This window comes from Nelumbo nucifera, chromosome 1, assembly GCF_055504915.1.
Source record: "Nelumbo nucifera cultivar China Antique chromosome 1, China Antique-T2T, whole genome shotgun sequence".
Taxonomy (NCBI): domain Eukaryota; kingdom Viridiplantae; phylum Streptophyta; class Magnoliopsida; order Proteales; family Nelumbonaceae; genus Nelumbo; species Nelumbo nucifera.
In genome coordinates, this window is record NC_142649.1 from 189212175 (window position 1) to 189237985 (window position 25811).

The 25811-nt window shown below is 40.4% G+C and overlaps 1 protein-coding gene across 11 annotated transcripts in view; it reads left to right on the top strand.

Annotated features, from left to right (window-relative positions):
* LOC104596196 (SPX domain-containing membrane protein At4g22990) overlaps positions 1–25811 on the top strand; it is an 84813-nt gene that overhangs the window by 34593 nt on the left and 24409 nt on the right. For all 11 annotated transcript variants that reach the window (XM_088895666.1, XM_088895662.1, XM_010257258.3 and 8 more), the window contains one exon: positions 7723–8024. In XM_088895666.1, the coding sequence (XP_088751792.1) occupies positions 7723–8024 (302 nt within the window). The remainder of the gene's footprint in view (positions 1–7722; positions 8025–25811) is intronic.

Genomic DNA, 25811 nt, shown 5'->3' on the forward strand with positions numbered 1-25811 from the left:
AATAACTGATATCAATCACATATCATTATCAAGTATATCCATGGTTTTTGTTATTTGATGAACGATGATGTATATGGTACCTGAAGGATTACACCATCAGCTACCCATGGTAAATGAAACAAGAAACATGAAAGTCATACAAATATATATGTCATAGCCGAAGGCAAGGATTAAAATATCGACACGATACGCCTCGTATCGGGCGTATCATATTGGTATTGCTAAGGGAAGATATGAGATACGCATACAGTATCAGTCGTGCGTATCGGTCCGATACACCACTGTATCGGTGCGTATCGCAGCATATCGGGTGATACGCACCGATATAGAAACGTATCGAACCTGCGTATCACACAAGTGCTTCATAGCCTTCACGAGAAAAAAATGCTTTTAGCATGATTCAATCCTCGAAACTCAAGTCGTGCAACATCCAAGTGCACAAGTGTATTAACCATCAAGCCACCTTCCACTTCGTGATAATGGATGAAATAACTTATCTTTTATTAAATTAATTATTACATTTAATCTAAACAAATAGTATATTCAATAACTCTGTGTACAAACTAACAAGAATAATATTCAAAATTATTAATTTTTTTATTTAAAAAATTCATAAAAATAAAAACGTTAATAATGAATAATTATTTTTGTAATTAAAATTTATGAATTTTCATATGAAATGCATCTTCAAAATTTCATTTACATTTTATATAAATATATTTATTGTTTACAAAAGTGAAAATATTATTTACCAAACATTTGCAAAATAATTTTTAGTTGACTTTTTTGTTGATGTTAAAAATTGAAATAGTAAAATAAAAAGAATTGATATAATAATTCAAATATAATGGTTGCATATTTTTTATGCCTTGGATTTTAATAGTGTTTCGACTGCTGCTACAGTAGTCCGAACAAGAAGAGAAGAAGAAGAAGAAGAGAAGAAGAAGGGTCAGTCAAAAATCTGATGGTTAACCCATCCAGTCGACCCCTTAATCTATATTAGATTCTAATAATGTTTACAAAGATAGAAATGCCCTTACTTAAGTGTGGGGCAGAGTAACTCTAATAGCACTGCCACATAAGCAAGTTACTTAATAAACAGAAGAAGACTAAACTACCCCTATTCGGCACATCTTAACACTCCCCCTCAAGCTGGAGAATATATGTCATATAATCCCAACTTGTTACATAGATAGTTCACTTTCCCTGAGCTTAGAGCTTTTGTAAACAAATCTGCCCACTGGTCATTGGAGCCCACATGTTCTGTATTTATCTCTCCGGCAAGAACCTTCTCTCTCACAAAGTGGCAATCAACCTCTATGTTCTTTGTTCTCTCATGAAAGACAGGATTGGATGAGATATGGAGTGCAGCTTGGTTGTCACAGTACAATTTCATAGGTTTATCCATGTGAAACCCAATTTCTTGTAGGAGATTCCTCAACCACACTAATTCACAGGTAGTGTGAGCCATGGCCCTATATTCGGCTTCAGCATTGCTTCTGGCTACAATCGTCTGCTTTTTACTCTTCCATGTCACAAGATTTCCTCCCAGAAATGTGCAATAGCCTGTAGTAGATCTTCTGTCACTCACTGAGCCTGCCCAGTCTGCATCTGTATACCCAACTACTTCAAGTTTTCCTCCTGGTTTATACAATAGCCCACGGCCTGGAGCTCCTTTCAGATGCCTCACAATTCTAAGGACTGCATCCCAGTGAGGTATATGAGGGTTCTGCATGAATTGGCTCACCGCACTGACTGCAAAGGAGATGTCGGGTCTCGTGATAGTCAGATAGTTCAGCTTTCCCACTAGTCGTCTATACCTTCCAGGATCTTCAAATACTTCTCCTGTATCACTGCTCAACTTAACATTTGGTTCCATAGGGGTCTCAGCCGGTTTTGCACCTAACAGTCCTGTTTCTTCCAATAGATCAAGGACATATTTCCTTTGGCACAGATTCACACCTTGTTTTGACCTGGCAACCTCTATTCCCAAGAAATACTTTAATGTTCCAAGGTCCTTTGTTTGAAAATGATTTTGCAGAAATACCTTTAGTTTGCCAATCCCCAATTTATCACTACCAGTGATGACAATATCATCCACATAGACCACTAATAAAATCTTCCCAGCTTCTGAGTCATAGCTGAACACTGAGTGATCAACTTGGCATTGCTTCATTCCAAAACTCTTCACCACTTCGCTGAACTTCCCAAACCAAGCACGTGGAGATTGCTTCAACCCATAAATTGTTTTCTTCAGCTTGCACACCTTACCACCCTCCCCCTGAGCAATAAACCCAGGTGGTTGCTCCATATATACCTCCTCCACTAGATCACCATGAAGGAAGGCATTCTTTATGTCAAGTTGAAGGAGAGGCCAATCATACATAACTGCCAAGGAAATTAGGACACGAATGGAACCAATTTTAGCCACCGGAGAGAATGTCTCCATGTAGTTCACACCATACAACTGTGAGTAACCTTTAGCAACAAGTCTGGCTTTCAGACGCTCCACACTACCATCTGGCAAGTATTTCACAGTATACACCCATTTACAGCCCATAGCATGCTTACTAGGTGGGAGAGTAGTAAGTTCCCACATTTGAGTATGTTGAAGAGCAGAAAGTTCCTCCTCCATTGCCCGCCACCATCCAGGTAACTAAGAGCTTCTTGAACATTGTTAGGTATGGAAATAGAAGACAAAAGTGAAACAAACTGGCGATGTGAGGTAGAAAGACGAGATAATGAAACAAAATTGGAAATGGGATGGAGTGTAGAACTACGTTTACCTTTCCGTAAGGCAATGGGTAGGTCAAGATCTGAAGGTTCAGCAATAGGAGCCATGAGAGGATCCGCAAATGAGGTTGAAGCAGGAGGAGGGGCCGGTGTCGTTTGATGTGTATACACTTGTCGGATCGGTGGTCGTTCAGTGGTGACTTGCACTGGATGAGGAGATGAGTCTACTCCAACAACAGCCTCTGGAACTGAATCACTGATAGGAAGAGGAAGAGGTGGTAAGGGTGAGGACAAGGGTGCTTCATGACTGGAGAAGAAGGGGATAGACTCAAAAAAAGTGACATCAGGGCAGACATAGCACTTTCGGGCAATAGGATTATAACACTTGTACCCTTTTTGAGTCTGAGAGTAGCCAAGGAAGACACATTTAATTGAGCGTGCATCTAGCTTGTCTATTCCAGAACTCAAATTATGAACAAAGCACACACAACCAAAGACACGATGAGTTAATGGAAACGGAGATAAAGTGGGAAACAAGATGGAGAAGGGGGACCGACCATGGAGAATAAAAGAGGGCATCCGGTTAATGAGAAAACATGCAGTGAGTACAACATCACTCCAAAACCGTTTAGGAACATTCATGTGGTGAGCATAGACCGAGCAATTTCAAGAAGATGATGATTCTTCCATTCAGCCACCCCATTTTGTTAAGGGGTGGACTTTGAATGGAACACCGAATTGCGTGCGCATTTTAGCATGGAATTTTTGAAAAATGGAAAATAATTCACTTCTTTTTTTCATTAAGTAAATCCATGTCATTCTTGATCAATCATCAATAAAGGAGACAAAATACTTGTACCCATTATAAGACTCTATTTTGATTGGACCCCAAACATCTGAATGAACCAAAGAAAAAGGACTCAACATATGACTCTCAACTCTTGGACTGAAGGACACACGACGGTGTTTACCAAACTAACATGACTCACATTGTAAAACTGACAATTGACTCAATGATGGAACCAACATCTTGAGAACCTTGAGAGATGGATGTCCCAGTCGGCAATGCCATTGTAGAGGAGTAAGGGAAGTCTAAAGTGCAATTGAAGATCCACCGCCGTCAAGGTAATACAATCCACCAGCTTCATGCCCCCCACCAATCTTCTTCCCCGTCTTGAGATCTTGAAAAACACAAGTGGAAGGAAAGAAGGTAACAGAACAGTTAAGAGCTTTGGTTATTTTACTAACAGACATAAGATTGAATGGAAACTTAGGTACATATAAAACAGATGATAAGGGGACAGAAGCCAAATCAACATTACCAACACCACAGATGGGAGATGAGGACCCATTGGCAAATGTAACAGTTTGTGATGTGGAGGTTTCAGAAAGAGAAGAGAACACACCTGGAGTCCCGGTCATATGATCTGAGGCTCCAGAGTCAATAATCCAGGAAGGAGTTTTAGATGACATGCAAGCAATACCTGATTGGGCAAATGTGGCAGTGGTATGCTGTGAAATAGTTTGAAGGAACCGTTCATACTCATCACGCGGAACACTCACCATCTCCCTCCCAGAAGTAGATGTAGATGTGGGAGGTGTTCGGTCTACTAGTTTACTGTCACTAATAGCAACCTCGCCTGCTACAGCATGATTAGCCCATTTAGAGGGCCATGTAGGTCATAACAGAAATTCACTGTGTGTCCATCCCTACCACAGTGAGTACACTTCCTTGTAGAGTTATTTTTTCCTCTGCCACGGCCTCCCCCTGAGTCACGGCCACCCCGACCAATTATGGAATTGCCACGGCCCCCTCTGGAATGACCTCCCCCTCTTGTACTATGTCCACCACCTCTAGCTGTCACAAGTGCTGATCTATCATACTGTGTGGGGTTCTCTGTCTGGCCCAAAGAAATTCTACGAAGTCTTGAGAATACTTCCTCAAGTGTAGGAAGAGTAGAGCCCCCCAATATTTGAGCTCTAACTGGTTCATATTCCGACTTCAGCCCCACTAAAAATCTTGTAACATCTAGCTGCTCCCTTTGCTGTTGCTGAACTTGAATATCTGGAGTAAGGGGATGATAAACATTGAGTTCATTCCTTATATTCTTCATGCAGGCATAGTACTCTTCTAGTGTTTTGGTTCCTTGTTGTAAATCAAAGTACTCCTGATACAGCTGATATACTCTTGTTGTCTTATCTTGTCCAGAATATAGCTTCTTAGCATCCTCCCATATATCCTTAGTTGTATCAAGGAACATGAAGTTGGCACTGATTTTGGGTTCCATACTATTCCACAGCCAAGTCATGATTTGAGCATCTTCTTGTTCCCAATCATCAAACCCTGGAGAGTCAACCGGTGGCTTCTCATCTCTTACATGCTTTACTTTCTTCTTTGCCTTGAGAAAAACTTCCACTGATTTAGCCCATGGAACATAGTTCTCCCCATTTAGCTTAATTGAGGTTTATTTGTGCCCCTAGGTAGTCGGAGGAAATTACTATACTAGGTTTCTAATCATTGTAGCCATCTCCTATTGCTGCCATTGTACTCTTTCACAGTTGTCTCTAACTTTACTTCTCAGCTACAAGCTGATTGATGTTGTTCACAGTTTGATATTTCAGCACCTATTGCAGCCTCAAAACACCACAGTGGAAGCACACACTTGTTCTTATTCACACTACTGCTGACTTCACACACTTACGTCCCACATAAGCATCAGTTTACCATTCACTAATCACAAGTAGAGGCCTTCTTACAACCACTCAAGCACCACAACACAGCCAAATCTGCTGCACCCAGTTCAGACTTGTTTAACACACTTAAGAGGGCATTACACAACCACAAGGAGTTCGGCAAGGTCACTGCATTCTACCTTACACCACTCGGCCACTTACAGCAGCCCTAACACCATTCAACAACTTACAGCAGCCCTACACCATTCGGCTACTGCACACACAACCCTTCCTAGGGCAACAATGAACCTAGTTCTCTAGGTTCTACTCAATACTAACAGCTTCTTGTAGGGTTTCTACCCAGAAATATAAGTAACACTAGAAGAAGAGAGAACCGACCTTCCTTTGAGAATATCAATCAACCATTCACTGCTGAAGTCACTTTCCTTGTTGAAGAAGGTTATATGCAGCAGAGAGACAAGCTGTAATGTTCCTGACCTAGGGCGAACCAGTTCTCTCCATCGACTGACCAGAAACGAAGGTGAAGAGTCACGAACAATGCTGAGGTGCTTTACCAACTGACGTAGGTCAGGAGCATGGCTCTGATACCATGTTTCGACTGCTGCTACAGTAGTCCGAACAGGAAGAGAAGAAGAAGAAGAAGAAGAAGAAGAAGAAGAAGAAGAAGAGAAGAAGAAGGGTCAGTCGAAAATCTGATGGTTAACCCATCCAGTCGACCCCCTTAATCTATATTAGATTCTAATAATGTTTACAAAGACAGAAATGCCCTTACTTAGGTGTGGGGCAGAGTAACTCTAATAACACTGCCACATAAGCAAGTTACTTAATAAACAGAAGAAGACTAAACTACCCCTATTCGGCACATCTTAACAAATAGAAATAAAAATTGATGCATTATCAAGAAAATTGTATAATATCTATGCATTCCGTTATATCAATAATAATATATTTCTTCAAATATACCATTACAATATACAATTCTTATGTATTTATACGTTATTTATAGTTATTTTGATATTAAACTTGAAGTTATTAATATAATTATTGAATTTATATGCATTTCCTTAGTGTATCCAAGCATTTTCATATTTTTCGTCTGTATCCATGCGTTTCCCAAGCGTATCCGTATCCAAGTTGTCCGATACGATACCCGATACCGATACTTTAATCCTTGGCCGAAGGCAGGATATCCTCCAAAAAATGTCTGAAATGATCATGCTTGAAATCTTTGAAATCCTTCAAAATCAGTGACCATCGCATGGCCTGCACAAAGGTCCTTTCTGTCCTACCAACCAATAATTCAGTGAAGTGGTTTTTTTGCCATCAATCAGACAACCATTAGGCTCCTTCTGGATGCACCAGCATTCAGCAATAGAATGGAGGTTCCAAAGGATAGTTCTTCACACACAAAAGTCAGGAAGAAATAAGAATGTCAGAGTCAGATCGAAAAGGACAGAGAGAGAGAGAGAGAACAACAGTTTGGTGGGTGTATCTTAGTGACTGTCGACACCCTAAGAAATATATTTATATTAAAGAAAGTAAAAGGAAAAATCTGCACTTAGTGTACAAAGAAATCAGATGTACAATAAAGAGAAGTAAAAGTACAAAAATAGCCCTTTGGCTAGATCTTACTGTCTCTACAAAGAATTGGTAATCTCTATGTATGTATTCCTTACTAACCCCATATTAGGTTGCAAACATTATCATTGGTCCTCTGTCTGGACATGAGTGATTGATGGGTAAATTTGTCAAGTGCAGACCATATAAAGAAAGAATCCTTAGATGGGAGTCATGGGACATATCCTCCCAAATCCATGTCCAACGAAAATGGTGATTCGATGCTCAACAGTCATAGAAAGATTTAACAGAAAAGTGGCATACATATTTGCTGTACAAAAGTGACAATCTGCAGACTCCATTTGGATGCTAGATTGATTTAAACTTTCTAATCAGGAAATGCTCCTAATCAAAAACATATTGGCGGAGTTGAGGAGTCCATACAGCCTGCCCAAGTTCCTCCACCTCAAAACAGTCTCTAACAGTGGTGTTTTGGGTTGTTAGAGGGGCCAAAATTCTTTCAAGTATATCCATTTTCAGTAATTTATATCAAATTTATTCTTGTATTCTGATAAATTAATATTTAACTCAATTTATATTCATTGTCTTAGGCTAAAGGCTTTTCCTTTGCTTTTCTTGTATATGCCTTGTATACCATCTTCTCAATAAATTATACTTTACCTTTTGAAAAAAGTTCAATTTATATTGTTTGACAAATAAATTTTGTCAATGTTTCAGATTGGGCTCTGCAAGAGCTGTTAACCGCCGTTATATCAGTGATTGTGTACCAGTTAAAATACGCATGCAGGCTTCAGCAGGTTTTGTTAGTGCAAGTGCTCTTGGGATGGCATGTGGTCCTGCTCTTGCTGGATTACTCCAAACTAGGTTTAAGATTTACAAAATCACATTTAATGAGGATACCTTACCTGGTTGGGTGATGGCTCTGGCATGGCTATTTTATTTACTGTGGCTGTGGATTTCATTTAAGGAACCTTCTCATGAGAGTCATGAGAACAATGTAGCACAACAAGTTAGTACTGGTATGTCAACTTGAATCTATTGCCATGTGGTATTTTAAAATTTTACCTCCCTTCTTTTCCGCTTACCACAAATGTCAGGAGCTGAATTCTAATGTTTTAAATACTTAGATACTAAACTATTAGATTTTCCGATACTCTTATTATTTGATCAATTATCTGCAGTTATTATCCATAATAGAACTATCAAATGTCCTGAACTTCACTTGTTTCTTCTCTTCTTTGTTTCTATATTGTTGTACTGTGAAAGGTTGCACTCTAGGCCTCTCCAAATTACACTATATGTGTTATTATTCCAGGTTCAACATTTTGATACTAAAAGTTGCACCTACAACTGCTTTTCTCCATAATAAAACATTATGAAACTTCACCTTTTGATTAGTTTAACCCTTTCATTCTCTTCTTAGTCCTTGCTATTACCTTCCTAAAGTTTTTAGCAGTTCTCTGTCCTTTCTCTTTTAAAACTCATCTGCCACCTTTTTGCCTCTCACATGATGAAATTTGTAGAACCTGTTATCCATCCTACATCACTGAACCATTATGTCAGATGCAAATGCATCAGTCTGATCCTTTTAACTGATTAGGTTGGCACTACTTTTGGTTATTGTTTGTTTATCAATGCCTGTTGTCATACTGAACTGGTTATCTGGCTATTGCGGAATCAATTAGTAGGAAAGTAAATATATTGTCTATCATAGATTCATCAGATCATAGTAATCCATGATGATTTTTTTTTGGTATTCATTAATATGGATCAAAACCTTAGTTCTCTGATTATTTTATTGATCAGATTGTGTTGAACTCTGTTGCAAACTAAAATCCATGCATGCACCCTTTACCAATTCATTGGCTACTGTACAAACAATTAGTAAAATAAGAATCTAGGATAAGCACTGATAAAGTTCAGATCTGTAAACCGGTAGCCTTCAGATTAATCAAGGAAGAAAAAGAAAAAGAAAGAAGAAGAGAAAAGAGAGGAAAGAAAGAGGAAGAATGAGGGGAGAAAACCTGGTTCGAACTGAAGAGAAAAAAACTGTTCTCTTCATTCGACTAGGGTGTATTAGTCTTTCTAATTTACATACAAATGACCATTCTACCCTTATTTAGTCAACACTAACACTCCCCCTCAAGTTGGAGAGTATATATCATATAGTCCCAGCTTGTTACATATGTAATCCACTCTTGGCCAATTCAACCCTTTGGTGAATAAATCTGCCCATTGGCTTCCTGTGCTAACATAAGCTGTACTTATTACTCCACTAAGAACCTTCTCTCTCACAAAGTGACAATCAACTTCTATATGTTTGGTTCTCTCATGAAAGACTGGATTGGAGGAAATGTGGGCGGCAGCTTGGTTGTCACAATAAAGCTTCATCAGTTTACCAATTGAGTACCCCATCTCCTGTAGAAGGTTCTTCAACCACACCAGTTCATAGGTTGTATGTGCCATGGCTCTGTATTCAGCTTCTGCACTGCTTCTTGCCACCACTGTTTGTTTCTTACTCTTCCATGTCACTAAGTTACTCCCAAGAAAGGTACAACAACCTGTAGTCGACCTCCTATCAGATATAGAACCAGCCCAATCAGCACCGGTGTACCCTTCTATCTCAAGTTTTCCTCCACTCTTGTATAGCAAACCATGACCCGGAGCACCTTTCAAGTACCTTAATCCTTAGAACTACATCCCAATGAGGGATCTGAGGATTCTGCATAAATTGACTCACCACACCAATTGCAAATGAAATATCTGGTCGAGTGATAGTTATGTAGTTCAGTTTACCCACTAACCTTTTGCACCTTCTTGGATCTTCAAACTCCTCACCCGTATCATTACTCAACTTAACATTCAATTCCATAGGTGTTTCAGCTGGTTTGGCACTCAACAACCCTGTCTCTTCCAGTAGATCAAGGACATACTTCCTTTGGCACAAATTAATACCATGTTTGGACCTTGCAACCTCTATCCCTAAGAAATATTTTAGTTTACCAAGATCCTTTGTCTGAAAGTTATCATGCAAAAAGATCTTCAACCTGTCAATCCCGAACCTGTCACTACCAGTAATAACAATATCATCCACATATACCACTAACAAATGCTTCCATTGCCTGATGCTACCTTGGAGAGATAAGGGCTTCCTGGACATCCTTAGGAGCAAAGCTAGAAGATAACAATGAAATGAACTGTCGATGGGAAGGAGAGAGGTGAGAAACAGAAACATAATTGGAGATAGGATGAAGGGTACAACTGCGTTTATCTTTCTGTAGGGCAATGGTAAGGTCAAGATTAGACACTGGGTGTGAGGGTGCTATGGAAACTACTGTTGGATCCGTCGACAGTGAAGAAGCTAGAGGGGCCAGTGCACGTCGATGCGTATACACTTGATGGGTAGGTGGTTGTGCAGGAGGAAGTGGCACCGGAGATGAAGACTTAGTCGTAGCTGGAACAAGAGGAATGGGGTCTGGAACAGGAGTTGAAAGCGGAAGGAGAAGAGACATCCGACTCAAAAAAGAAAGGGACCGACTCAAAGAAGGTTACACCGAGACACACAAAACAACGTCGAGAACTGGGATTGTAACATTTGTTCCCTTTTTGGGTCCTAGAATAGCCAAGAAAAATGCACTTTGTAGATCGTGCATCCAACTTCTCTAGTCCAAGGCCAAGGTTATGAACAAAGCAAACACATCCATAAACCCGAGGTGTAAGAGGAAAAAGGGACAATGTAGGAAACAAAACCGAGAAGGGAGACTGACCATCAAGGATGGACATAGGCATTTGGTTAATAAGAAAGCAGGATGAAAGCACATCACTCCAGAACCGTTTGGGAACATTCATTTGGTGCAATAGGGACCGAGTGCTTTCTAAGAGATGGCGGTTTTTCCTCTCAGCTACCCCGTTTTATTGAGGGGTGTAAGAGCAAGAGGTTTGATGAATAATATCGTGTTGTTTTAAATATTTCTGAAATGGTGTATAAAAATATTCTTGGCCATTATTTGAACGTAGAATTTTAAGATGGACACCAAATTGAGTGCGGATTTCAGCATGAAACTTTTGGAAAATAGAAAATAATTTACTTCTTTCTTTCATAAGATAAAGTCATGTCATCCTTGAATAATCATCAACAAAAATAACAAAGTATTTGTATACATTGTGTGACACTACTTTATTTGAACCCCAAATGTCCGAATGGACCAAAGAAAAAGGACTCGACAAACGACTCTTGACTGTAGGATTAAAGGAAACCCGATGATGTTTCCCATACTGACACAACTCACAATCTAAAATAGAAAGATGACTCAATGATGGAACAAGTTGCTTCAGAGCTTTAAGAGACGGATAACCAAGTCTACAATGCCACTAGAGAGGGGAGAGAGATGAACCACCACCAATGGAGATGAATGATTGAAAAGCAGTTGATGAACCACCACCACCACCATCAAGGTAATATAGTCCACCGGTTTCATGCCCTCCACCAATCTTCATCCCCGTCTTGAGATCCTAAAATACACAAGATGAAGGGTAAAAGGTGATAGAGCAATTAAGAGACTTGGTCAATTTACTAACAGACATAAAGTTAAAAGGAAATTTGGGAACATATAGAACTGAAGACAAATATGGGTAGTAGAAAATGAAGAAAGTGAAGAGAACACACCTGGAGTCCTAGTCATATGATCGGAAGCTCCAAAATCAATGATCCAATGGGAGGGTTTGGATGCCAGACAAGCCATACCCGAGTGGGCAAGTGTAGCTATACTCTGTTGAGAAGTTGCCTGGATTAACCGCTCATATTCAGTATGTGAAATACTCATCGTCTCTTGTCCAGAGGCATTTGTAGATGTAGGTGTCTGACTTGTCTATTGATTTCTTTGTTCCATACCACCACTAGCCACTGCATGATTTACCCAAGATGAAGGTGGACCATGCAGATCATAGCAAAAATTAACAGTGTGTCCATCCATACCACAATGCATACACCTCCTCGGACCATTATTATGTCCTCTACCACGAGCTCCCCCTGAATCTCGGCCTCCAACATGCCCACCACCATGATTGTACATATGTCCACCTCTTCTACCATGGCCTGGCTGACTTTGATGAGCAAAACCTCCACCACCATGACCTCCCCCCCCCTCCTTGTCACTGCAAAAGTAGACCTGTTTGATATGGTAGGGTTTTTCGGATGTCCAATGGAAGTCCTCCGAAGACGGGCAAACACCTCTTCAAGAGAGGGGAGGAAAGATCCACCCAGAATTTGGGCTCTCACCAGTTCATATTCAGATTTCAATCCCACCAAAAATCTGGTAACATCAAGTTGTTCTCTCTGCTGTTGCTGAATTTTGACATCTGATGTAAGAGGGTGATACACATTCAGCTCATTCCTAAGATTCCTCAGACTAGCATAGTACTCCTCAAGACTCTGATTACCTTGCTGCAGATTAAAGTACTCTTGATAGAGTTGGTATATACTAGTGGTATTGTCTTGCCCCGAGTAAAGTTTCTTTGCATGATCCAAAATCTCCTTTGTTGTGTCTAAGAACATAAAGTTTACACTACTCTTGGGTTCCATGCTGTTCCATAACCAAGTCATAATCTGTGCATCTTCTTGTTCCCAATCACTGTATTCTTCAGATTCAACTAGAGGTTTTTCTTCTCTCACATGTTTCACTTTCTTCTTAGCTCTGAGAAACACTTCAAAATATTTGGCCTAAGGGATGTAACACATTCAAGTAGTTAGGAGGGACCATAACAGATTTGTATTCACTTCTGTCTCCCATGGCTGCCGAAAAAAAAATATTAATTTTTTTATTCACACTAATATGTTACCTCAGCTCACCAACACCCACCACACTACACTCCTGTAGTTGAGCAATCATCACTATTCCACAACACTTGTGGCTGACCATGCTGAAACATGCACTGTCACAGATTTCAGCAATGGTAGTTAAACAGTCTCCTCCTCTTTCGGCACCTCACAAGAGACCACCACACACAAGAACATCACAGCACTTCACATACCTTCGACCACCTGTCTGAACCACATGGCTGAACACAAATCACGATTTTACTGTAGTAACCCTCGTCGGTCCATCAGAGGATGCCCTACCAGCCACCTGAAACGACCACACCACACTCAGCTAGAGGCATTAAAACCTCTAGAAGTAGAAAACGACCACTCCTTTTCAGCCTTTTTGACAAACTCCAAAAACCCTAAGAGAAATCTGCAAAAACCTTAACTAGGGCGTGCAGAGACTGTACAGATCTGAACCAATGTAATATATCTCTGATACCATGATAAAGTTCAGATCTGTAAACCTGTAGCCTTCAGATTAATCAAGGAAGAAAAAGAAAAAGAAGGAAGAAGAGAAAAGAGAGGAAAGAAAGAGGAAGAATGAGGGGAGAAAACCTAGTTTGAACTGAAGAGAAAAAAATTATTCTCTTCATTCGACCAGGGTGTATTAGTCTTTCTAATTTACATACAAATGGCCATTCTACCTTTATTTAGTTGACACTAACAAGCACAAAACCCATAGGCAGGTTCCACTATATTTATCCCTCACTGATCCTACAACAAGATGAAAGTAAAATCCATTATTGAATGTTAGTCCCAGCTGTATGGGATCTTGGAAGGGGTGGACTGGATATAGACCCAACCTTTGAAATTTTATAAATAAAGTGGCAGCTCTGAGATGTACAACTGTATTCCCATGCTTGTCAACCCAAGATTTTACGATCACAATTAGGGTTGGATTCGAGCCAAGCCGAGCCGAGCTGAATACTTGGCTATTCGAGCTTGGCTCGTTGAAACTGTGTTAGGCTTGAGCTCGAACTCGATTCAAGATAGAGACTTGAGGTCGAACTCGGCTTGGCTCAAAGCTCGCAAGTTCGAGCTTGGCTCGACTCGAGCTTGACTACAAACCAAGTTTTTTTTTAAAAAATAAAAATTATACGTATAAAAATATTTTTTATTTTACATACAAAAAATTAAGAATTATAAAAATTATTTACTATTATATATAAAAAATTATTATATATAATAAACGTTATTTATTATATATGCTTATATATTTATAGGTATATGTATGTATGTATGTATATAATAAAAAATATTTATTTATTATACTAGGCTCGTGAGCCTCACGAGCCGAGCCGAGCTTCACTGGGCTCGAGCTTGGCTCGATTAGCAAATGAGCCTATATATCAAGCTCGAGCTTGGCTCGAAGCTTGGTTTAAACCGAGCCAAGCTCGAATAGTTTGTGAGAAGCTTGACTCGTAGCCACCCCTAATTACAATGAGTTGAAAGTCTTCCTCAATAATTATTCTCTATTAGCTATAGATACAGATGGTGACTCACTTGGTAAGGGATAATACCTTAATTAATAGAGGTATTACTTCATTATCTCTGTAGCCTATTCCCATGCCATACTGTCTAGGATCCCCAAGTAGGAACTTATCAAATTTAGCTTGATGGAGTTCTAACTATGTTTAGACCACAACAAAATGGTCTTTGCTTTATGAGAATTTTTGACCCACTTCCTAATGGTCAAGTTTACTACAGTTGATAAATTCTCTAGTATCTGTTCCTAGTAGATTACTCTGATAGTAACCAACTGAATTGTTACTTGATATGATCTTTCTATGGATTGGAGTATTCTAGAACTCTTTTCCTTGCACTTGCTTCATAGAATTGCATGAAATCTACATCTCTATTTGGCCTTGCCAGTTACCCCTGGAACTAAGTAAACTTGAGTTTAGAATGGATTTTGAATCCAATTTATGTTAGATTTGAATTGGACTTTTTGATGGGTTTATTAATCAATGATTCACAGTATTGCATTAAACCTACACCTCTACTTGGCCTTGCCCCCTGGCACCAAGTAAAATTAAGTTTGTGGTGGTTCTAAATAGTTGTTTGATGAGGATTGTATTCAGTCCAATTTCTGACGTAAATTTAGTAAGAAAGATAACAGAAAATAGAAGGAGAAGAGAAGAGAAAAGTAGAGGAGAGAGATGAGAGAAAGAGTGTAGGTCAACTAGGAATTGCCACCACACTCAGTTATTTATATTAGCAACATAAATAGCATAGCAATTACACTAATGCCTCTACTGCTTACATAGTTGACAAAAATAAAAGTTAAAACTAGGGTTTAGAAGAGAGAAAGTAAGAGGAGAGAAGAAGAGATGTATCGAGAGGTGTGTTATTTTTACTATTCACACCCTCAAAAGATCTTCATACTTTGAAAATAGTAAATTACAAGGAAGCCCCTATTTGGGAGCCCAAATACAAAAAGAGTACAAGGAAGAGAAAAAGTCCAAAATCACCCCTGTCTAAGCAATCTCAACACTCCCCCTTAAGCTGAGCATATATGTTAATCATGCCTAGCTTGTCAAGATTCTTAGCAAACTTTGTATGGTGGACACCTTTAGTAAGGCAATCAGCTAGTTGGCCTTCTGACCTTAGGAAGGCAAATCTCTCCGCTAGCAACCTTTTCTCTAATAAAGTGTCTATCCACCTCAATATGCTTTGTACGATCATATTGGATAAGATTGTGAGCAATATTTATGATTGCTTGATTGTCACAATATAGTTTCATTGGGATATTTGCTTGGATGCCCATCTCAATCAATGAGGTCTTCAACCAGAGTAGTTCAGACACTCCATGAGCCATTGCCTTGTACTCTGCCTCAGCACTAGAACAAACAACGACAAATTGTTTCTTACTTCTCCATGAAACCACATTGCCTCCCACTAAGGCACAATAATCAGATGTAGATCTTCTATCATCAATGGACCCTGCCCAATCAACATCTGTGTAAGCCTCAATCTTTAGATGGCCATGATTGGAATAAAACATCCATTTACCAGGGCATCCTTTCATGTAGGCTAAAATTCTGTTAACTGCCTGCATATGAGATGTCTTGGGTTCATGCATATATTGGCTAACCACTCTAACAACATAGGATATGTCATGTCTAGTCAAGCAGAGAATTAGAAGGCAGCTTACCAACCTCTGATATATCCCCTTGTCTGGAAGAACTTCTCCTTCAGTGGAACTCAACTTATGGTTAGGATCAATTGGAGTTTCTATAGGATTACACCCTAATTTCCCAACTTCATGAAGCAAATCAAGTACATACTTCCTTTGTGACAGAAAAATTCCCTTCTTGGATCTTGCAACTTCAATGCCAAGAAAATATTGGAGATCACCAAGGTCCTTAATCCCAAATTCAAAAGTGAGGAAGGACTTTAATTGAGTGATACCTGTGATAACATCACCTGTCACAACAATGTCATCAACATATACTATCAACATTGCTACTCTACCATCAACTCTTCTAATGAAGAAGGTGTGGTCAGCCTGAGATTGAGCAAACCCAATCTTCAAGATAGCATTCTTGAACTTGTCAAACTAGGATCTTGGGGACTGTTTGAGCCCATGCAAGGACTTCTTCATGCAGCAGACTTTTCCATCACTATTAGGAAAGCTTACCCTGGGTGGTAAGTCCATATACACTTCCTCTTGTAAGTCCCCATTAAGGAAGGAATTTTTTACATCCATTTGATATAAAGGCCAAGAGTAATGTGTAGCAAGAGACATGATCACATGAATAGATTTCATTTTAGCAACTGGAGCAAAGGTTTCTAGATAATCAATGCCATAAGTTTGAGTGTATCCTTTGGCTACAAGTCGATCTTTGTACCTCTCAATCGAACCATTTACCTTGTGCTTAACAGTATAAACCCACTTGCACCCAACAAGAATCTTATCTTTAGGGCAAGGAACAACCTTCCAAGTTTGGTTCTTTATTAGGCCCTCCATTTCTTAGTTCATAGCTTCCTTCCAATGGGGGGACTGCATTGCCTCTGTAACACTGCGAGGGATGGAAATAGAAGAGATGACAGAAATATAGGCACAATAGGAAGGTAAGAGAGTATCATAAGACACATAGTAATATGAAACTTGCTACATGTCCTCTTCCCTTTTCGAATGGCAATAGGAAGATCAAGGTCAGAATCAATAATAAGATTGTCAGGAGGTTCAAGATTACTTGAGTCTGGGGAATCAGATTGTTATGGGAATTTTGCTTCAGGAGCCACCCTCTTACTATGCCTGATGAAAAACTGCTTCCAGGACCGAGGCCGATACACAGGAGGAGGAGGAGGAAGAATACCATCGTTACAAGGAAGAGAGGGAGGAATAGAGGTAGGAACAAGAAGGCAAAAGGGAGTCCAGTCTTCACTTGCATTCTCCCCCTGAAGAGAAGGATAGGATGACTGGAAAAAGGAAGATGACTCCAAAAAGGTAACATCCTTAGAGACATATCTCTTGCCAGATAAAGCATCATAGCATCTATAGCCTTTCTGGACTAGAGAGTAACCAAAGAATACACATTTAACTGATTTAGGATCAAACTTATGTCGGAAAGGACTCATATCATGAACAAAACAAACACAACCAAAGATCTTGAGGGGTAGATTAAAAGGAGGTGAATTAGGTAAGAGAAGTTGATGAGGAGAATGAAGGTTTAGGACCCTTGATGGGAGTCTGTTAATAAGATACACAACTGCCTCAACAACATCACCCCAAAAACGAGTGGGAACATGAGTTTGAAATGGTAGACCACGAGCAACTTCAACGACATGCCTGTTCTGTCAGTTTCAGTTGAAGAAGAGAAGAGACAGAGAGTCACATGAAAATGGATGGGTGTGTACAATCCCACATGCCCAGAAAAAGATATTTATATATTAATGTGAGAATGGATAGTTCTGTCATTACAAGTGTAAAATATGTACAGTAATGTAAAAAGAGATATACCAAAGAGCCAAATAAAAGAAAGTAAAATTACAAAGTTACCTGTCATCCTCTCTACACTCCCCCTCAAACTGATGCTTAGGTAAGAGCATTAGTTTATCTACAAGAAAATTGTGTTGAGTGCGTGTCATAGCCCTAGTAAAGAGATCAGCCAACTAAAGATTGGAAGACACATGAGGCAATGTGATGTGGCCAAGAGTGAGAAGGTCTCGAATGAAATGCTAGTCCACCTCTATATGCTTAATCCTTTCATGGAAGACTGGATTTGAGGCAATTTTGATCACACTCATATTGTCAGCAAATAAAGGGATGGGAGCGGAGTGATGTGGTCAAATCATGAAGAAGAGCTTTAAGCCAGACAAACTCACTACAAACAGAGGACATGACACAGTATTCGGCTTCAGTAGATGATTTGGAGACTGTTTGTAGCTTCTTACACTTCCAAGAGATGAAGGAATCACCTAAGAAAGCACTCTATTCAATGGTGGACTGTCTGCTGCCAGGGTAACCAGCCCAGTCAGCATCAACATAGTAGTCAACTAAGGAGATGAGGAAGATGAGAAAATTCCATGAGATAAGGTGCCTCTAACATATCTGATAATTTGAAGCGCAATAGAGAAATGAGGTTATCGAGGAGCTGGTACAAACTGGCTAACTATCTGCACAACATATGATATGTTTGGCCGAGTCATAGTAAGGTAAATAAGGCTTCCAACAAGTTGACAATATAATGTAGCATCAAGGAGTTGTCCATCATCCTTACTGAGCTTAAGGTTGAGTTCTAATGGGGTATTGACTTGCTTCGAGTTAGAGAGATTGGCCATCTTAATTAAGTCACTAGCATATTTGTGCTGATTAACAAAATATCCTCGAGCATTTCTGATGATCTCAAGATTAAGAAAGTGGGTCACAGGACCAAGATCCTTCATTTTGAAGGATTGACTGAGAAGTTGCTTCAACTGAGTGATCCCTTCCAAATCATCACCAGTAATAAGTATATTATCAACATACACTAGTAGAGGAGTCACTCCTTGGGGATGACAAAGAATAAAGAGGGAATAATCTGAGGCACTCTGCTGAAATCTTGCTTCAATAATAATCCCTCTGAACTTCTCAAACCATGTCCTTGGGGCTTGTTTAAGCCCATACAAGGACTTCTTTAGTTTGCAGACTAGAGTAGAATCATCACAGTAGCCTAGAGGAGGATTCATATACACTATCTCACGGAGTTGCCCATGAAGAAAGGCATTCTTGACATCCATCTGATGAACAGTCCATTGTTTAATAGCAATGATAGCAAGAATAAGCTTGAACAGTAGTCATCTTAGCCATCGATGCAAATGTCTCCTCATAGTCGATGCCATGTTCTTGTTTATACCCTTGAGCAACAAGGCGAGCTTTATCTCTATCTAGGCTTCCATCAGAATTCAGTTTGACTGAGTACACCCAACGAATGACAATAATGGAGGCATCTGGTGGATGAGAAACAAGATCCCAAGTATCATTTTCCAATAAGGCCTGAATTTCCAAGTCCATTGCAGCTTTCCAATGCCCAATTGCTGCAGCCTGTCAGTAAGACTTAGGGATATCTGTAGAAGATAATGTAGTAAAAGAGTGGGAGTAGGAGGTGAAGGATCACTTGCATGAGAAGTAGATGTGGATGGTATAGGGTCTGATTATGTCAGAGGAACATGCATCGGGGTTGATGAAGGAGGAAGCGTAGGCATTGGTGCAGCTGGATAGTTCCTGTGATAGACTTGAAGAGGCAAGACTGAATCACCTGTAGGAGTAAAGTTACGTAGAATAGAGAAGGATGGTGCAGGTAATTTAAAAACATATTAAAAAGACACATTCTCAAGGAAGTTAACATTTCGAGATATATGGAGATGACGAACTTTAGGATCATAACAGAGAAATTCTTTATGTTATAAATTGTACCCCATAAAGGCACACATAGCTGATTGAGCAGTAAGCTTAGTGCGTTCATAGGGAGGAAGATGTACAAGGCAAATGCAACCAAAAACATGAAGTGTAGAGTAGTTTGGAGAATGATGAAAAAGACAATAGAAAGGTGATTGATTACCAAGAACTAAAGATGGAATGATGTTAATGAGATACACAGCAGTGCTGGCCGCCTCCACCCAAAAGGTAACAACAACATGGGAGTCAAGTAGAAGGGATTTCACCATACTCAAGATGTGTCGGTTCTTGCGCTCAACAACTCCATTTTGTTGAGGAGTTCTTCGAGAAGATCTTTGGGATAGAATACCATGTTTCTTTAAATAGGTATGAAATTATCCATTTTCCCCATCAAAATATTCTCCCCCTGAGTCAGAATGTAGAATACGAATGGTGGCATTGTGCCAGGTCATTATCATGGTGTGAAAGTTTTGAAAGGTGGGAAGTACTTCTGATTTCTTTAGAAGGAAATAAATCCAAGTATATCTAGTGCAATCATCAATAAATAAAACAAAGTATTTGTATCCAAGTCTAGATATAATAGGAGACGACCAAATATCACTATATATTACTTGGAAAGGAACAATAGTATGCACAGATGAAGATGGAAATGGTAAAATTTGACTTTTACTAAGACCACAAGTTATGCAAGATTAATCAATATTCTTAGAAATGGAATTAACAGTAGGTAAACAACTAGAAGAAAATAAATGATCCAAGTTCTTAGCATGTGTGTGGCCTAAACGTCTATGCCATAAATGCCACACATTATTACAACGAGAATGTAACACATCACTAGTAGTAGAAAGAAAACAAGCTAAGGACGTAGGTTTCTTCTCGAACTCAAGATCAAACAACCTCCCAAGCCTACTCCCCTTCCCCCTTTACCTGCCAGTGCATTGATCCTGTATGACACAACCATCACGAGAAAATAGAACCAAGTTACCATCATCAACAAGTTGACCCACAAAAATAAGATTGGTAGTTAACTGAGGAATAAAAAAAGTTTTTGGGAGATGAAAGGAAGATGATTGAGAGGTAGAAAGAAATAAATCATCACAACCAACTATCTTTAATGACTCACCACTAGCAGTAATAATTTGGTCATTAGAAGGGTAAGGCTTAGGAGTTTGACCAAAGGAGGCCCCAGTCATATGATTTGAGGCTCCAGAATCTATAATCCACATATAGTTAGGAGAGGAGCAAGTGGTAGAAGATTTACTAGACAGGCCGATAGCAGAGAAGGAAGATGAAATAGTTGAAGACACAAGCTGTCATATCTTATCCTCAGAAGGCTCCCCCTTTGAGTTTGAGTTGGAGGAGGCAATATTGTCAGATGAAGGCTCTGTAATTGTATGAAATGCCTTGTATTGCCCTATTAGTGTCGAGTAAAGAAGGGTAGAATAGTCAATTAAGTTTTATTAATATGGTGTTATGTCTTTTAGTGACTGCTGATGCGTCCCAACTTAAATAGGGGCATAAAAGTCTTTTTCTATTCATTTTAGTAATCTATATATCCTGGCCGACCTAAGAGAGAATGAAAACTATTCTCTTCTCTTGGGTTTGAACAGGTTTTTCTTCTTCTACGATTTCTCCTCTTCTTCTCTCCCTCTCTCTCTCTTTTACTTCTTTTCTACATCAAATTAAGATCTGAAACTGAAATCATCACATGGTATCAGAGCCAGGTTAAGTCGGTCCAGATCTGTTTTGTTCATAATCTCTCATTTTTCTTCTCTTTTTTTGGAGTTTCGAAAAAGGGCTGAAAAGGAGTTGCCATGTCTTCATTCTGGAGTTTTTAATGTGTTCGGTTGGGTGTGAAGTTGTGGTTTCAGGTGATTGGTAGAGAACCCTCTACTCGATGGAACAAGAGGGCTGCAACAGTAGGTTTCATGGTAGGTTCAGATGTGTGGTTCAGATTAGTATCAGTCGTATGGTGCAGATGTGTGGTTCAGATGTGTGGTAGGTGCAGATGTGTGGTAAGTGCAGCTTAGTATCAGTCGTATGGTGGTAGGTTCAGATGTGAGGTAGGTTCAGATGTGTGGCACTCTTGTGTGTGATGTGTTTGTTGAAGGGATGAGATATCCATCGTATGGACGCCCGAATCTTGCAGAATAGAATGGGTGAATTTCAAAAATTACTCTCCATCCTACTGGGAATCGTATTTCCTATTTTAGAAAAATCCTATTTTTCAAGGATCAATCTTGAACCATAAACCGAACCAGATCTGAACAAAAGCAGTAGGAGAGGGATATACCTGATACGGAGAAATAATATCTCCCAACGAAGGTGTTCACGCCCAAGGAAGGATCCAAAGACTGCTCCCACTGAAGATGGCACAGTGCAGGATGGAGCAGAATCAACAGTGTTCTTCCAAAGAACCTAATCCTTTGCAAGAATTAGCAGGATGGTACGTGAGCACAGCTTCCTATCAGTCCCTTCACAAGGAACTGATGTCAAGATCCAATCTTGACTTCTCCCACTGAACTGGAGATCGAATTGACAGGTGAGGCGACGGCAAGAAGGAGGCGGCACGAGAGAATTTTCGCAGATGTGCTGAATTCTCTCTTCTGTGATTTCAGCTCTGAAGACAGGTGATGAACTTGTGTGTCTAAAGGCTGCCGCCCCCTCCCCCTTTTATAACCTTAAAGGGATCAGCTCCTAATCCTATTAGGAGTTGCTGATCCAAATCATATTTGGATCAGAATTCCCTTTAAGTGATAAGGTTAAACCCTTATCTTATCTGCAGATTAGATCAGCCTTCTCCTAATCTCATTAGGAGGTTTCCAGATCTGAATCACATTCAGATCTGGACTCTCTGAGTGGATAGGGTTAAGACCCTATCCTATCTGCTAATCCAATTCCAGAATTCGCCCCTTATTTAAATGATCAAATCAGCCCAGTTCGAAATGGGCTTTAGGCCCATTAAGGTTATGTACTCTCTTAGCCTTCCAAACTGCTGCCCAGTTGGGCTTCCTTGTATGGCATGGGACCTAAACATTGATCTACACATCAGCCACATGGGTTCAGCCCAGCCTTTGTTACAAGGTCTGGCCGAATACACTATTATGGACAGTGCACCCCTTGAAACCCATCACATGGGCTCTATGGGCCCAACACTTACCCTAAGTGGTCCCTGGGCCAAGCCACCTTGTAACACCCAGGGACTGTGGGCAGATGCTAGATTAGCCCATCAGGTATTACCCTCAATGGTCTTACACTTAACCTCTCAGCCCATAATGATCAAACACAGCCCGACAAGAGAGGACCTCTCCCTCGGCTGCAAGGAACAGTGCTGCACTCTCTACTCACATGGATCCCGGGAATTAAAACCTTTTGCAAACGTTTGGAAACCATAATATATATACTTCTATATCTCATATAAAATATATTTTGCAAAACAAATCTTAACGATTGAAATCGGCTGCCGGCAGTCTTGGTTTCCATCAGAGAGAGTGCATCCTCGATCATTACCTTTGTCCGACAAAGGGACTGATCCTGTCACTATGATCACCCACTCAGATGAATTCTTAGACTGTCCCAACATACCCAGGTTTTGACCCCCGCTAAGGATCTCACTGATTGGCATATCAAAGACAGCCCAATCCGACACCTAGTGAAGTATCATAATCGAGTCTAGGGGTTAGGTGTAACTTTCTAGTTTTGCCCATCAATCTCCTAGGTCCAGGGCAATACTGGAAATCTGGTCCAGTTCAAAGATTCAATTAATCCTACATTGCATGTGCCTTGGGTCTCACCGTGGCGGCTGAGACAGGCCACCCCAACATTTGACAGCACACCAGTGTCAGCCTTGGCAGGATAAATGCCCCCAGACTTATCCAACGGCTGTGAACATTTTAAACTAACACGAGTCTCATAAGTGTCCAGTTTAAGGGTATTACACAGAAACACACCACAGGAACATAAATCAAATATGTATTTTATTCATTTGCAATAAATTCATAATGTACATCATTCTGATTGAAGCTAAGGGCATACAACTGTCTAACAACTCCCACTTGCACTTAGATCCAATCTGGTACAAGCCGGAGTCCCATACTTTCCACGTGTTTCTCAAACACTTTCTGTGTCAGTGGCTTAGTCAATGGGTCTGCTACATTCTCCGCTGACGCTACCTTCTGAATCAGGACATCCCCTCTACCAACAATCTCCCGCAGTACGTGGTATTTCCTCTCGATGTGCTTCGACTTCGAGTGGGCTCGTGGCTCCTTAGCCTGAGCAATCGCTCCATTGTTGTCACACAACAACGGAATGGGTGATGTGCTGGATGGAACTACTCCCAATTCGTGAACGAACTTCTTCATCCACACGGCTTCCTTGGCAGCTTCACTTACGGCAATGTATTCGGCTTCGGTTGTGGAGTCTGTCGGACCCCTGTTTGCTGCTTTTCCAGCAAACAGCACACGATCCTATCGTGAAACATACCCAGATGTAGACTTTCTATCATCTGGATCCGACTGGAAATTGGCATCAGTATACCCGAGAATTTGCATTGAACTACCATCGAATACCAGACAAAACTCTTTTGTCCTTCGATGTATTTTAGTATGTTCTTTACAGTTGCCCAATGCTCCTGCCCTGGGTTGGCCTGGAACCTGCTTACCACACTCACTGTCTGAGCTATGTTAGGACGAGTGCATAGCATGGCATACATGATTCTCCCTACGACTGAGGCATAGGGACGTTCTTCATGCCCTCAATCTCCTCAGAAGTCTTGGGAGACATCTTCTCGGAGAGAGTGACTCCGTGCCTGAAAGGAACATTTCCCTTCTTGAAGTTCTCCATGCTGTATCTCTTGACAATTTTGTCAATGTAAGCAGATTGGGATAATCCTATTATCCGCTTCGATCTATCTCTATAGAGTCGAAGACCCAGTATATAGGAAGCTTTTCCAAGATCTTTCATGGAGAATTGCTGTGAAAACCACACTTTCACCGTAGTCAACATTCCTACATCATTCTCAATGAGTAGAATGTCGTCTACATATAGAACCAAGAACGTAACCTTGTCCCCACTAGTCTTCCTGTAAACACAGGGCTCATCCGGATTCTGCTCAAAGTCAAACGTTTTGACAGTACAGTCAAATCGGATGTTCCAACTCCTAGAAACTTGCTTAAGTCCATATATGGATCTATTTAGTTTACATACCATGTGTTCCTGACCCGCAGCGATGAAGCCTTGCGGCTTCTGCATATAGATATCTTCAGTAAGATCTCCATTCAGGAACACAGTTTTGACATTCATTTGCCAAATCTCGTAGTCATGGTATGCTGCTACAACTAGCAGGATCCTAATGGATTTAAGCATGGCCACAGGCGAAAAGGTTTCCTCATAATCGATGCCCTCTTTCTGAGTGTACCCTTTCGCCTCCAGACGAGCTTTGTAGGTCTCAACCCTACCATCGGGGCCCTTCTTCCTCTTGTAAATCCATTTGTAACCAATTGCTTTTACCCCAGGGGGCGGATCTACTAGAGTCCAGACTTCATTGGTCTCCATTGAGTCCATCTTAGCCCTCATGGCATCTACCCACTTAAGGGAGTCTATGTCCAACATAGCTTCCGCATAAGTCACGGGATCCTCCTCACTAGTCAAGGCTTCCACCAAGTAACTATCTTGGTCATAACCAAAACGGACTGGTGGCCTGGATACCCGAGTAGATCTTCTAGGTTGCTTACTACCTAGAACTTTTGGGACACCTTCCACTACATCCGAGCTCTCCTCATCAAGAACGATTTCCTGACGATGATTGTCCTGGATGTAATCATTTTCCAAGAACTGTGCATTTTGACTGCAGAACACCTTCTGCTCACTTGGGTCATAGAATAGGTAGCCTACAGAGCCTTTTGGGTAGCCTACAAATAGGCAACGGCTGGTCTTGGATTCCAATTTGTCCGGACTCGTTCTTTTAACATGTGTCGGACAACCCCAAACCTTCAAGTGTCGTACACTTGGTTTCTTTCCTGTCCAAAGCTCATAGGGAGTCTTCCGAACTGATTTGGTTGG